This window comes from Lethenteron reissneri, chromosome 47 (genome assembly GCF_015708825.2).
Source record: "Lethenteron reissneri isolate LAM-NWPU_2019-01 chromosome 47, ASM1570882v1, whole genome shotgun sequence".
NCBI lineage: Eukaryota > Metazoa > Chordata > Hyperoartia > Petromyzontiformes > Petromyzontidae > Lethenteron > Lethenteron reissneri.
In genome coordinates, this window is record NC_083825.1 from 93,827 (window position 1) to 108,380 (window position 14,554).

Sequence of the window (14,554 nt, forward strand, 5' to 3'; positions counted from 1 at the left end):
CTTCCACGCCGGCCAAGAAATGGGAGTGCCCACGACGCCTCGATTACTCGTGGGCGGCGAAGTTGTGCGGCGAGCACCTGCGACAGGATGCTGGTGCACTGCTGCAGCAGCGACACGGGCGGGTTGCCCAGCGACGTGGCAAGCTGCACCCGCAGCAGCTGCTCCTTCTGGGCGGCGTTGCCGATGAGGGCGTGCGCCAGCGCCACCGCGGCGCACCAGTTGGAGAGAGCGTCGCCCGAGAACAGGCCCCCGCACAGCAGCTGTCCCGCCGAGATGGCGCTGGCTGTGCCGGCAACGCACGCACAAACACGCGCCAGCACAAACACCGCGCAAGCATGCACCCACGCACCCTGGTCATCATCATCGCAGCCGCCATCATCGTAAGCACCGCCACCACCACAACCGCAATCACACACATCATATACTACACCAACATCACTACCACCACCAAGACCACGCTATCACACAAATACTTTCACTGTGATAATTATCACAGAGGTGATTATAATCACTATCGCTTTCATGACCAATATTATTCATAATATAGGTTTTTGGGTCAGATCGCGTTATTTATAAATGTGTCGTAACCCTCCACCACCCGACACGGCCAAACAGTAAAAATGTGTCACGTTTTTCAATAGACAAAATCATTCACTTCTTTAGCACACCGGTGTGCTGAAGAGAGATCTACAGCATTTAAAATTTTGAGTACGACGTGACACATTTTTTACTGTTTGGCAGTGTCGGGTGGTGGAGGGTTACGACACATTTATAAATAACGAGATCTGACCAAAAAACCTATATTATGAATCACTCTCGCTATCATCACCATCATCATCATTGACACACCAAGACAACTGTTCAATCACACCACTACCAACGTGATCACTCCCACCACCAAACCACGAAATCTTTTCATCATCATAATCTTCATCACCTCGTATCGTGTATAAACATCAGCGCTTGTGGGACAAAGGTGGCTGGCCGTGACGCTGTCCACACCGCCCCTTCGTTGCGCAATGTCCGCCTTAACAGGTGCTCGCTAACAGCGCATGCCTCAACAGCCGGTGTGGGGGCAGGGTTGGTGATGAGGGTGGTTTTGGTGAAACCGGCGAGGGTGAGCGGTTAGGAGGATTGCGTGGGGGTGGCATGGACTGTGCGCATCGTGTTTGGGTGGGCGTGGGCGGCACCGTCGATGGTGGAGGGGAGCAGCGTGGCAACGATCTGGCCCTGCCCCCCCGGGTTGCGGTAGAGGAAGCTCTGGAAGCAGTAGAGCACGGCGCAGCGCAGTACAAACGGCTGACGCTCATTCACCATCGACATGAGCAGCACCACCAGCGCCGGCCTGCACGCCACACACACACGCACCGGCTCGGTCAATCACGGCGCACGTCCACAACAATCACAACCAGCAACCGCACGCCGCCAGAACCGACTGCGATGGTACAAACCACAACAACCCATGACACACACGCCACAACCACAACAACCAATCGCACGCACGCATGCACGGACCACCACGGTCAACAACGGCGCACGTCCACAACAATCACAACCAGCAACCGTACGCCACCAGAACCTACTGCGAACGTACAAAACCACAAGAACCAATCGTGCACACGCCACAATCAACCACAAATGATGCACAAGCGCAACAACAAAGCACCATCGTTAACAACCGCAGACCCCCCCCCCTCCCCCGAACATATAAAATACCCCACACACACACCAAGGGGGCGGGGGGGGGGCAGGGTGGGGAGAGGGAACCAAGGTGGGGGTGGGCGGCACGCACCTCGGCGGCGTGGAGGGAGCGCTGACCGCCGCAAAGTACTCCTGGTTCGTCTGGCACCCTCGGATCACCTCCGACACCGTGTTGATCGTCTGAGACAACAGCGCGCAACACGGACACACGCTCAGCCAGCGCACGCGTCCTCCGCAGCGGTCCGCGTGGAACGGCGGGTGACGGCACGAGACACGGGCGCCGGGGACGCGGTGCGATGGGGAGGCTTGCCTCGGTGAGTATGTCCGCCGGGACGCCGGTGGCCATGAGGATGGCGCACAGCTGCTGGAGGAGGCCGCACTGGAACATGGCCTTCTGGCACGCCGCCACGGCGCCCGCCGGATTCGCCGGAGACACCAGCGTCCGCACAAGCTGCGGTCGTGGGGTGGGAGGGTGCGGGGGGATGGTGGGCAGTGGCGGCACATGGAGACACACGCAGTGTTACCTGTGCACGCACGGTTAGACAAAGATCCCCGATAGCCTGAACAGACTGTTGGGGTAGGTGCTGTTAGCGAGCATCTATTCTATTCAATTTTGGATTTATAAAGCGCCTTTCACCAGGCGCTTGACAATGCTTGCCGACTACAGTACAAAATGGCTAGACAAGGGATGGGGATCGGGTAGTGACGAGGGTGGAGTCTGCGGCGTGGAGGGGCGTTAGGCGGTGCTGGTAGGGGTGGCGGAAAAGAAGGGAGAAGGCGGAGTAGAGAAAAGAGATAGGACCTGAGGGTGGTGGGAAAGAGGAGAGCGAGGGGAGAGTCGGATGTGGAGAGAGTTTGTTCCAGAGTAAAGGGGGCAGGCAGAGGTAAGGGGCGAGAGTGAGATTGGGCGCAGGGAGGAGGCACAGCCAGAAAATGAAGGCCGGCGTGGTACACAAACACACGTATAAACCCACTCACAACATTCGTCGCAAAACATGCCTTATTACCACTATTATTATTATGCTCGATCACCCCGAAAGCCTCAATAGGCGTCAAGACCCTTTTGGCAGCAGGGTGCTGCCAAGTATTTCGCAGTAGGGGGCGCTGTAATTTGATGAAAACTCACACTAGAGATAAAGGACTCAATTTGAAATACTCGGGGAAAAATCGCTCCCCCTCCTGGCAGCAGGCAAATGCCCACACGCAGGCCGGTGCCGAGAGATCCTTGCGCTCCACAGGGAGAGCTGCCGCTGGGGGTGCCCTTCGAACGTTTTAGACGCGATGCATTTGCCGAGGCATTTAAACAAGAGCCGTACCGGTGGCAGGCACCCTACTGAATAGAGTTTTTGAGACGGGGCGAGGCTTTCCTGGGTAAAACGAGACGCAATTAATTCTAGATTTGAAGTTTTCGTGACTGCAAGGATCCATAATCTTTGGTTCATTCGGTAAAGTCACGTGACTTTACCGAAAGAACCAAAGAGTAGAGACGCAATTAGTTACAGTCTGCCCCTTGCTCAACGCGTGTCCCACACAGTGTTTTCGCCATAACACGGTTCTTTTATTTTGGGAACACTTTTGCGCGGAGCAGCGCACTGTTATAACGTGGTTTCTGAGCGGTTGACGACGAACTACTTCTTGAGCCAACGGTGCTGGGCAGTATGATACAGTATGCTGAACGATACAGCACGTTGGAGTGATACAGTACTCGGCGACATATCCTCGTATCAGTTCTTTGTACCGCCGTGGGATGACCGACTTTAGGCCGATTTTAAAGCGCTAATGTGATTCAGTAACTCGGTATATCGCTCGCTTAAACACGGTTTTGCTTTGCGCGCCAACTTTCAGGAACGCATCGAGCGCGTTAAAAACGAGGAATTCTTGTATTTGCTCCCGGCGATTCAAAACGGCCTTCCGGGCGGGCCACGTGCGTGCCCACCGCTGGCGCCGACCTGCAGCATGAGGTGCAGGTTGGTGACCTTCTGCGCCGACCAGCCAGCGCTCTCCCTCGGTCACCTCGAACCAGGGTTTCATGCGCTGCACGTAGGAGCCCTCCTTGAAGAAGTTCGGGTTGGAGTTGTTGTTCTTGAGTAGGTTCTGCAGGAGCAGCAGGCAGTCCTCCACCACGATCCCTGCCGATCCCGCACAAACCACGGCACTCTCACAGCCGCGAAAACGCCGGTGGAGCAAGCGACAAACCGCACTTATCGCAGCAGCGATGGACAAAGTTTTTTTTTGTGTTGGAACAAACAAGAGCTCGGTAAAGCGCGCTGCACAGCGCGCCGCACAGCTCACTCAACCAGGCTACCAATCTACGTAGGAGAGGTCCCAAGGCAACTGAACCATATAAAGGGGGGGGGGGTCAAAGGTGAGACAAACCGAGCCAGCTGCTACAGCCAAGTGGGGACATGATATTGGGGAGAGGATGGAAATTTAAATGGAGGGGAGAGGGGGGGAAACTGGGGAAGCAGGAGTATAAACCAACCTAATGAGGGAAACCTGGGGAAGGAGTGGAATAGGGGAGGGGGAGATGGAGTGGGGGAGGAAGCGGGGGACAGAGTCATTAAGTTTCTCGACGTTGAACAAGGTCACTGCGTCGCGCGCGCCCCCCAATGCGTCTCGACAGGGAGGCGCATCAGAACGGCAGTGCGGTGGCGGCGGCGGTTACCTCCGTCGCTGTGCCCCTCCTCGGAGACGATGTCGAGCAGCCTCTCGAAGGCGTTCTCGAGGCCACGATCTTCTGGATCGCCGCATTCCCCTTGGTCAGCTGGCTGCAGCAGGAGCAGCCCCTGCGCACCGCGATACACGGCACACGTTAGCGGCGACTCGCACGGCTCCCCACGCCACCGTGGCTCCCATGCACAGCAGCAGCGTGCTGTGTTCCCTCTGCTGCCCCCCACACAATAACAGCAGCGTGCTGTGTTCCCTCTGCTGCACCCCACACAATAACAGCAGCAGCCTGCTGTGTGTTCCCTCTGCCCCTCACACCACACCGTGCTGTGTCAACCCGCCACCCCCCCGACCCCGACGCCACTCACGTCAGTTCGGATCACCTCCCTGGTGTCCACCAGCAGGTCCATCATGCGCGACACTCCTGCGGGGGGTAGCGGGAAGGGGACAAAGGGGCCCAGTGAGGGCAGCTACAACAACAGTGGGGGGGGGCCACAAGGGACGACACGGGACGCGGAGGGTCGACCGTGACGGCGTCGTCCGTCACGGCGGGCACCGCGCCCGTCGGCAAACACCACCCACCCCCCCACCGCCCGTGTTTCCGCGCGACGGCTGGCCCATGCTGCCACACGCGCCCAGCTGGGAACTCAAAGAGGCAAGAAGAGTCTCATTTGCAAGAGTGGGTGGGCGATTGAAGGAGTGAGTTAAGCGAGGAAGGTGGTCGTGGGAGAGGATTGGGTGGGACAGAGAGCTCGAGGAAGGATGGGTTTGGGTCGGGGTGAGTCGGGCTAGAACAGGTCAAGGGTAAAGATGGGTCAGGGAGGAACAGGGCAGGGTGGGGATGAGGATCGGTGGAGGCTGACCTGTGGGCGTGACGAGGATGATCTGGTGCACGGACGGTCCTCGGTTCTTCAGGAGTACCGTGAAGCAGCTTCACAGCCGCCCATCGCACGTGGAACTCAAACTCCTGCGGGCGAAACACACACACATACATTACAACACACTCATTAACGAAAAAGACAAAGATCCCCCGTATAGCCTGAACAGACTGTAGGGGCAAGTGCTGTTAGCGAGCACCTATGAAGGCTGGAATGGTACACGAGGAAGTGGGTGGCCAGCACCACGCCTCGACCGCCTGTCTCCCCAGTGGCGATGTTTACACACCGCACCAGGTACTCATTTCAGGCTGAGTCGACCTAGGGGAGGCCCAGGACTGGTTCAGATAATCGTCACTGGTGTTGGCCGTGAGCGGGAATCGAACCCGGGACGCCGGGTTCATAGCGCAGCGCACTAATCGCTACACTACCGCACCCCACCACACCACGATCACACACACACGGCCTCCCGCCCAGTCGCCAGCTGAAAAGGGACGCAACTACGAACGTTGACCACATTCGACCGAGTGACATCGTCCGTGCAGACATCACATGGAGTGAAATCACGTGCTGTGACATGGTGGTGGTGGTGGTGCAACATCGCATCAGAGCGGGTAACATGGAGTGACATCACGAGAATCCAATAAATTTCGATTTAAAGCTTTCGTGACTGCAGGGATTCATCTTCTTGGTTCTTTCGGTAAAGTCACATAGAAGGAAATAATAAAAATAAAACATAATAAATAATTCTCACGACGTTTCGGCCACAACGCAAGCAGCCGTCCTCAGGTGAAGAACAAGTCTGTTGCACGCTGTCTTCCCGACAGACCTGTTCTTCACCTGAGGACGGCTGCTTGCGTTGTGGCCGAAACGTCGTGAGAATTATTTTAATATGTTTTATTTTTATTATTTTATTATTTCCCTTCTACGTGACTTTACCAAAGAACCAAGAAGAGAATCCAATAGCTGTATTATATTTTTGTTTCCTTTCCGCGCGTCTCCGATGAGCACGGTTGGCTACTTCCGGTGCAAAAGAAGTTCCACATAAACATGTACATACGGGGGTGGGGGGGGGGGGGGAGTCAGTGCAGTGACACCTTAGAGAGCGTGCCTCTCGTTCGTGCGCTGTGTACGTTTCGACGGGGTCTGGACTCGGGATACCTCAAGGAAGGAGAGCAGCAGCGACACGTTCTCCTGCTTCTGATGATGACGTCGGTTGAACTGGGCGCCCAGGTCCTCCTCTGGGGCCGTCTTCTGCTGCTGTTGCTGCTGCTGGTGGTGCTGTTCCTCTGCGGAGGGGGAGGTCACGTTGCGTGTTGCGGTGACAACCGCATGGACAAGCGAATGTTATGACTTCGCACCATTAAACTATTAAACTATTTTTTATCTACCAGGTAAAGCCCACTGAGCTATAGAGCTGTTTTTGAAAAGCGAACTGGCCACAAATGATAGCTCAATACACTAAAACGCACATTATTCTAAAGGTGGAGGGAAAACCCGGAGGAACGGTGAAAAATCCATGTGACCACAGGGAGAGAGACATGCAAAACTCCAAATATACAGGCGGCAGGGTCGGGATCGAACCCCATGACCTCCTGCATACCCGACAAGGTAGTTAACATTTCACCACCGCGTGAGATGTTAAGCCCAGACGCGACAGACACGCCCACACGTGCAAGGGCAGCTCTTATCTCGGAGGTCGTGCACCTGGGCTCATCAGTGGTCGGGACGTGACCTGTTCAACGTCCCAGTGTCAAACCTGTTCACCCTGCAAGTGGCCCACGGCAGCTGCCGTTCCCCCTCTGCGGAAACGCCGCAGTGCAGTATATAGTACCGTATCGTATAGGGTATCGCATGTAAGGCAAGCGGACGTATTTGTTTTGTAATTTATAATTTGCTTGAAGTTGACCATGTGATTTTGTTATTTATTTATTTATTGTAAAGCGGCTTGATGTGCTCTGCACGAAGACGACGACATGAAGCCGAGGTGCTTTGGTTTATATTGTTTATTGTATCGTTTCTATTGTTGTGTATGTAATTTTTCACTGGTTTACGTTGTTTGTATTGTAGTTGATTGTATCTTCGTTATTGTTCATAGTTGTTTTTTTATTGCTTCGATTGTTCGTGCATCGTCGTTCGATGTTTGTTTTGTTGTTTATTGTTTAATGTTTGACGACAACCTCACGATAATAATAACACGCACCTTTCTCCCCTGTATTTTAAGATAAGATTTTGGGGGGAGGGCGAGTTTGTTTTAAAATCCAGTAGCTGCATGTGTGTCACAGTGTGTCACCGTGTGTGTGTGTCACTAGGTTTGTGGGGAGCGGTGGTGTAGTAGTTAGAGCACACACCGTGCTACGTACACGGGAACAGAGTTCGATTCCCAGCTTGCGACGATTATCTGAACCTATCCTGGGCCTCCACTAGGTCGACTCAGCCTCAAATGAGTACCTGGTGCGGTGTGTGATCATCGTCACTCGGGAGAAAAAGCCGATCGGGCGTGGTGCTGGCACCCACCCCCTCGTGTGCCGTGGCGGCCTTCATAGGTGCTCGCTAACAGCACTTGATCCAACAGTCCATTAGGCTATACAGGGGGTCTTTGTCTTCGTGACTTGGTTTGTGTAACTATATTGACACCAGGCATCAGTGTGGGGGTGCGTCTCACTGTCTGGATGTCTGGAGCCTCTTATAACTTGCAAAGTAATATTTTTTACAATAATAACGTAACGTTTTATTCTTAACAGAGTGCCATTCGTGCACACTGCAGGAACAAAGCATTTGACGAACAAACTCGTGACGCGCGCAGCCATCGCACGGAGGCGTGCGCGGGAAAACCGCAGCCACAACTGGCGCTGCCAAAAAAAATTCCCTAAGCTCTGTGATCCTACATCAAGACGTTTGGCCGACTCCACTTTCTACGAGCGTCTATAACCTCCGTTGCAACTACCAGATAAGAGCCGACCTGCACGTTGGGTCGCACCGCCTCTCGTACCCGGCACCCTCACACCGCCCAGCGGCGACAAGCGGTGATTCGCAGCATGGCAATGCAGACCACCGCACCACCAACGCATCCCACCGGCAGCACTCTGAGTCACAACACCACCACCACAACAAAGCCCCCCACACCAACCTCTTCCTCCGATGCATTTCGATGACAAAATATACGTAAAATTTTAGGCAGGATTGTGACAACAATGCCCGTTACCTTTGCCGATTACGTTTAAAATGCAAGGTCAAGGTGCAGCCCTGCTATTGCTTGCTCACGCAAAAGGGGTTCTAGATAGCCCTTCCAGAAGGGACTTTGGCCTACTCTTCCACCCTGGCCAGTACCCTGCTCATTGACCTGCTGCGGTGTGACCATGCCATGCCACTGGGTGGACAGAGGCGGATACGATTTAAGAAACTTGCCCCTGTTGTTTTGACCGCCGCGCTGGTGGGAATCAAATTCGGCGACCAATGTGAAAAGCCATTACACCAGAGCAGCACCACCACGTGTGCGGTGTTTATTACGTCGTGGGCAGCAGCGCCGTTCTACGTGCTAGAGTGAATCTTATCCCAAACGAAGCCATCAGAGAGGTTAAACAGAGCGGTGAATCCATCCGTTAATATCCGCGTGTGCGCAGCGATAAAGAGTTAGAGGCATTCCCAAGTATCGCGGGGGTAACGCAGCAACACCACGTGTGTTAGTGCGGCATGCAGGCAAGCCTCCTCCCCACAAGCGGGCGTGACGTCGCGTCGTTTACCTTCTGCGTCCTCTGACGTCCGGCGAACGCAAGGGGGGACACAGAGAAGAGAGCGTGAACGGAACACACGAGCCACCGTCAGCCGGCTTCGCACGCCGCTCCCCGCAACTCAACGACGACGGCAAGCAGCGGCAGCAGTAACGGTGAAAGGGCATGGGGACAGCGGCGCTGTGAACGCGAATTACCTTCTTCCTCGCCCCACGTCGTTCGAGACGATGTTGCACAGCGTGTCCAACGCGAAGGCCGTGATCTCCGCGTCGGACCTGAGTGACGAGAGACGCGTGGTTAGTAAGAGAGACCATGGCCAGCGGCGTCTGTAAGGTCATCGTCAAAAACAGACTTTGCAAAATGATATCCCGTTAACCATTAAGCGTATTGGGAACCAGGTTCCTAAATCAGGAACCGGTCACCGTTTAAAAGTGGAATGCGAGTAACGAGGAGCACCGATTGCTCGTGCGAAAGTACAAACGGCACAGTGGCCCAAGACATCACGTGGTTCATTTGCCCTCGCCTCTCAGTTCGATAGGGTGAAGGTGAAACCCTGCAATGGGGATGTTTTTACTCTAGGCCATGTGGGCACCTAATCCAGCCCAGCTTCCCATGGCCACGTCTTCATCGATCCCTCCCCGCCCTCTCATTCACAACCCTTGTGTTAAATCCCTGCACGGAGGTCACAGCAACACACCATCACCCACCAACACACTCATTCACTCCCTCAACCCACTCACCCACCAATTAATTCAGTTCCCCACTCAATCAGTTTGCTCACCCATCTATTCCCTTGTCCACTCACCACGCTGCAGGTCACCTCACTTCTCCTTCTGATTCTTCCCTCGCCCTGCTCCACTTTGGAATTCTCTCCAGACCGTCTCTTTTCCAGAGCTCTTAGAAAATAATCTTGCCCAAATCAAGGAACATGTCAAATCTAATCTTCTGTAAGAATTCTACAGTGCCGTTTGTTGCTGGCCGCTGTGCTCAGTAACTGTGAAAGTAAAAAAAAAACAATCCACTCGTGTGTTTGGATGAGGATGTGCAGCTGGCGTGAGTGATAGACACGTGGAAAGACAGGAGTGGAGTGTCCGGGCACTGGGCTGGAACCTCGCAATAGGAAACGTACGTCCCTATCTTTGCATCTGTGATGCAAATGCACGTGTGCAGCTGTGCAGCCAGGATCCTGGTGAGCAGAGCAGCGACACACAGGGGTGTGTGCGTACCGGTCAGTCTGCAGGACGTGCAGAAGGTGTTCCATGCCTTGCGTGCCGACCTCCATGCGGTACTTCTACAATGAGCAAAACCGTTAAGCTCAGGGAGTTAAACAATATCAAATGTCCCCCATATAGCCTTAGCAGTTGGGAAAATGCTGTTCGCGAGTGCCTATTCAGGCAGGCATGGCACACGAGAGGGTTGGGTGGCTAGCACCACGCCGGCCGCCTTTGTATCCCAGTGCTGATATTTACACACAGCACCAGGCACTCATTTAAGGTTGAATCAAACAAGAGGGAAGCCCAGAACAGATATTCGTCACTTTATTTGTCGTGAGTGGGAGAGCAGAGCACACAACGTACACACAAGGCCAGCGTGATGTCGGCTGCAGTCCTGGGACACTAATTAAGCCCATCTCTTTTACAGAGCTTATAATAGCAAACATCCCGGCGAGCATACATGATGTCAACAATCAGGCTTAAAAGCACGCTTGGGAGAGACATTGCGTTTCTAGATGCACGGCACATAGCGCAACGTGGTCGTCGATTTAAACGCTGCTGGGAAGGACACAAAGAGTACAAAGGATGATGGTGATATCTAATTGAACACAACGGCTCATTAGTTCTGCTACGAATCAGCTGAGAACGGCAAGCCTAATGCAAGGCAACACTCGGGGGGTCTTCACGGGGAACTCAATCTCATGCAGCTCATTACCCCCTATAAACCCCAACCACGATGATCGGGAAGCTGGCTTCTCCTGGTGGTCTCTGTTGAGCCATTGTGGCTCCCGCCGCGGGACAAAGCATGTGTCAAATTAGCGCCGCATTGCTGCAAAAATAACGGACGGCACAAATGGGGCACGTCTTTCTTCGTCTGATTTTAAGTTAAGGCTGTTTGTCAGACCATGGCTCTTTGGTAAGGCATATTAAAAATGACCGCAGCATGACACGCGTTTAAGTGTGCTATGGTGGACATGCGATGCCCTCTATTGTGAGGATTGAGAAGTAGCAAGCGTGGTAAATTACTGAATGCTGCATATGATTGCCGTAATGTCTAGATTATGAGACACAATTCTCCACCTGTAGTATAAAGGAAGAGTTGAGGATGCATATTATAATCCGGTAGGCGTGTGAGTGGTACTGGGTGTGTGGACAGATTCGTATCAACTTATTGATACTGGCACTAAGTGTGGGATGTGCCTTACTTTCCAGAGCTCTTATGATCCTGAAGATATGGTAATAGTTCATGTCATCCATTCCAGCTACTAAATTAAGGTTATTATAAAGGCACCTTGGGGCGAATATTCCACATATGATACAATATGTGACTGATTACTATTAGCATTGCCGTGATGCATTCAGTATATACTTGTAAGTGTGTGTGGATACAATACACATGGAAATTAATCCCATGTGCTTGTTCAATGGAGGAGTGCTCTCCTAACCTTGGAGAGCGATTTGAGAGCCCTCACGGCACCCTCCGGTCCTCGATCAGTGTGGAGGACGCGACACGGTCACATAACTTCTGCACCTGCTCCCCGCACACACGCAGACACACACAGGGCTCAGCACCAACAGGTCCCTCACCTGGGTCACCTTGATCCACCTTGCCTGAATCTGGGGTTATCATTAGCGTCAGTGTGGTTCATTTGTGTTACATATTATTTGGTGTTTTTTATTCAACCTAGGACCCATATCTAACAGAGGTCTCTGCGTATATACTCATCTGGCAGTTCACCAGTTTGATTCATGGCCCGACTCAGTGCATGAGACACTGAATATCAAAAACAGGCCAGAGTTTGGCTTGTGTTGAACCAATGCAGCTGAATGTGTGCACCATCACAAAACAATGCGGCTGATAGGATGAGCAAGACATATTTACATTTTTTGATGTGGAGGGACAGATATGCTGGGTGAAGCATATTGTCTGCTTACTCTATTTTATTTATTCACCAAAGGTATCTGCACTGTTGCTCAGCCTGCCTTCACATCTCCAGTCCGCAAATCTGCTGCGTTTTTTTTTACCATGCAGGATTGCGTCATTTGCCAAATAGAAGTGATAAGTCTGGACTACCGCCCTTGTACTTTGTCCCTGCAGTTGAGATCACATTTTTTGTTAATCAAACAACAACATTCACGGTCGTGTTTTCCTTTGCCGCAAATAAGATGCACAAATACTGCTCGGAAACGCGAAACGTATTTATTAGAATCGGTCTAGCACGGCCGCCGATACTGTGTGAATGGCAGCTATTTACCAAGAACCCAACTAGAACAGACTGCGTGGTGCATCACAGGAATGCGACAGACACAGCGGGGTCTCTCAGCAAATGAGAAAGAACACAGCATTATGCCGCGCAACCTGACCGAAAATATACAACTGTCAATATCTCTCGGCACAGAAACGTCCAGCTCGGTAACACTTGTAGAAATATCAATACGGCTCGCACAGCACGTCGATTTCACGAAGCCCTTCCCCGTGTGTGGCGAGGCTAGAGTCGCCCTCCTATGGTGAACGCCACCTTCTACATTGCAAGTCCAGTGCACTAACCATTACACCTTCGGTAGTATCCTTCCATTCAAAGTTGAGAAGGTCAACACGTGTTGTTTATTGTTCTAGACATTTCTAAAGTGCGGCAAACCGCTAAGTTTTTTTCAAGCGGTTACTGGTAACGAAAAAAAACCTAAATTTAACAATCCTACTTCGAAGGACCTCCAGACTCGCAGTTGTATGATGTTTTGATCATGAGAAATCACTTGGCTTAACATAGCAGTATACAGTGCTATATTCAAATACAAGGTACTGTACTCGTTCCGACCTTTCTCCGTTGGCAGAAATGTCAGGGATGTGTTCTGTTGTGGTCGTGTTAATGACGAATGTGCTGATGTTACGTGTTACATTGTGGCTACCATGCTTGCATCTGTTTAATATATAAATACAAAACAGCATTTTGTGAATCCACTGTTGTCCGCTATGGGAGTTGCTCGACCATACTTCACCAGTTTGGTACGTGCGGGCTGGTAAAGTTGCCGGGGGAGGGGGGGGGTAGATGTTGGGAGTATGACCGGTTCAGACCATCGCTCGCCATCGATTTAAGCCACGGCATGGACTCTAAACTCGGGTCAGCGGGTTCATAGCACAGTGCACTAACCACTGGGCCACGATTCCACCGTGCATCTGCTAAGAGGCGGTATTCACGGCGCGTGGCCATAAGAACTGTATGCAAGGCGAGGCTTTGTGTCTCTCGTGCATATGCATCGTCGATGCGCGTGAGAAAGAACCCGATTACAATCGGACACTGACGCGGAACGGCAGCCAGACGAGGAAGGATTAAGTTGTCGCGGGCGCTCCGAGTTAACTCTGAACGCGTCCGCACGAATGACGTGTCACCAAACTCCGGGGGCGCCACATAAGCGCTCAGGGTCCAGGGACCAGTGCAGGAGGGGGGGATGCAGTCCAACCAGTGGTTAGGGGAAAGCTGGAAAGAATTCCTTTGGAGGAGACGAAGGAAAATGGGGATACCAAGAGTTGGAATACCAAGGAAGGGTTTTGAAACCAATCGGGACCCAGAGAGTAGGAGGTGCAACCAAGAACATGTAGATTAAGGGAAATCCACGGAATGTCAGACGTGGGACGTGGGAGTCCAACCAGGGAAGCGAGACGAGGAAAAGTGCCGTCAAGTTTAACGAGGACCTGGGAGGCGAGTTCAACCAGGGCGAGGACGACCAGGAAGGGGAATGCAATGAAGGAGAAGACGCAGGCCGAGACCAAGGGGAAACATCGACTAGGAAAAGGGAAAAACAGGGTAAGAGAGCCCCAGAGAGGGGAATGCAGCGAAGGCGAGCCAGGACAGCAGAGCTCTGTGCGTCGTGAGCCAGGGGAGAGGGGACCCCGGGCCACGGGACCTCGAGAAGTGGCCGGGGCGCGGCTCCCTACGACAGGGGTCTGACACGTCAACATCCGAGGCCGCGGCCTTCACTCGAGCAGGCGGCCTCTCCTGCTCATTCCGCGGGTTCGGCGCGCCCCGCGCGGGCAGAGGCCGCTAGCACCACACGGCCTCGCCCCGTCCCACCCTCCCCACCCCCGTGTGAGCCCGTTGCGCGCGGCCGTCTCTCACCGTCCTCGGGCGCCCGTGGGCTGCGCCGCCCCGCGGCCTGTCCGCCCATGACACCGCGGAGGAAATTCATGGCGACGCGGGGAGGGGGGACGAGGGAGATGCGGCGAGCGGCACGGCGGAAACGCGCGGCCTTCCTACTCCCTGCAGGCCGCGTGACGTCACTCACTGGAGTAGTGGGCGGGGTGGGCGTGACGTCGTTAGGCGACGCCTACTCGTGTGACGTCACAAAGAGGCGTGGCTTCATTTCAGGT

General features: G+C 53.5%; 1 protein-coding gene across 1 annotated transcript in view; it reads right to left on the reverse strand.

Annotated features, from left to right (window-relative positions):
• Positions 1-14,373, reverse strand: part of LOC133354418 (general vesicular transport factor p115-like) — a 15,216-nt gene extending 843 nt beyond the window's left edge. Inside the window, 18 exon segments of the mRNA XM_061571240.1 lie at positions 78-283; positions 1,191-1,345; positions 1,793-1,881; positions 2,012-2,152; positions 3,651-3,704; positions 3,706-3,830; positions 4,367-4,487; positions 4,737-4,792; positions 5,232-5,292; positions 5,294-5,335; positions 6,405-6,515; positions 8,374-8,379; positions 9,189-9,249; positions 10,201-10,265; positions 11,634-11,665; positions 11,668-11,719; positions 13,966-13,970; positions 14,304-14,373. Of these exon segments, the coding sequence (XP_061427224.1) occupies positions 78-283; positions 1,191-1,345; positions 1,793-1,881; positions 2,012-2,152; positions 3,651-3,704; positions 3,706-3,830; positions 4,367-4,487; positions 4,737-4,792; positions 5,232-5,292; positions 5,294-5,335; positions 6,405-6,515; positions 8,374-8,379; positions 9,189-9,249; positions 10,201-10,265; positions 11,634-11,665; positions 11,668-11,719; positions 13,966-13,970; positions 14,304-14,373 (1,452 nt within the window).
• Positions 14,374-14,554: the final 181 nt, after the last annotated feature.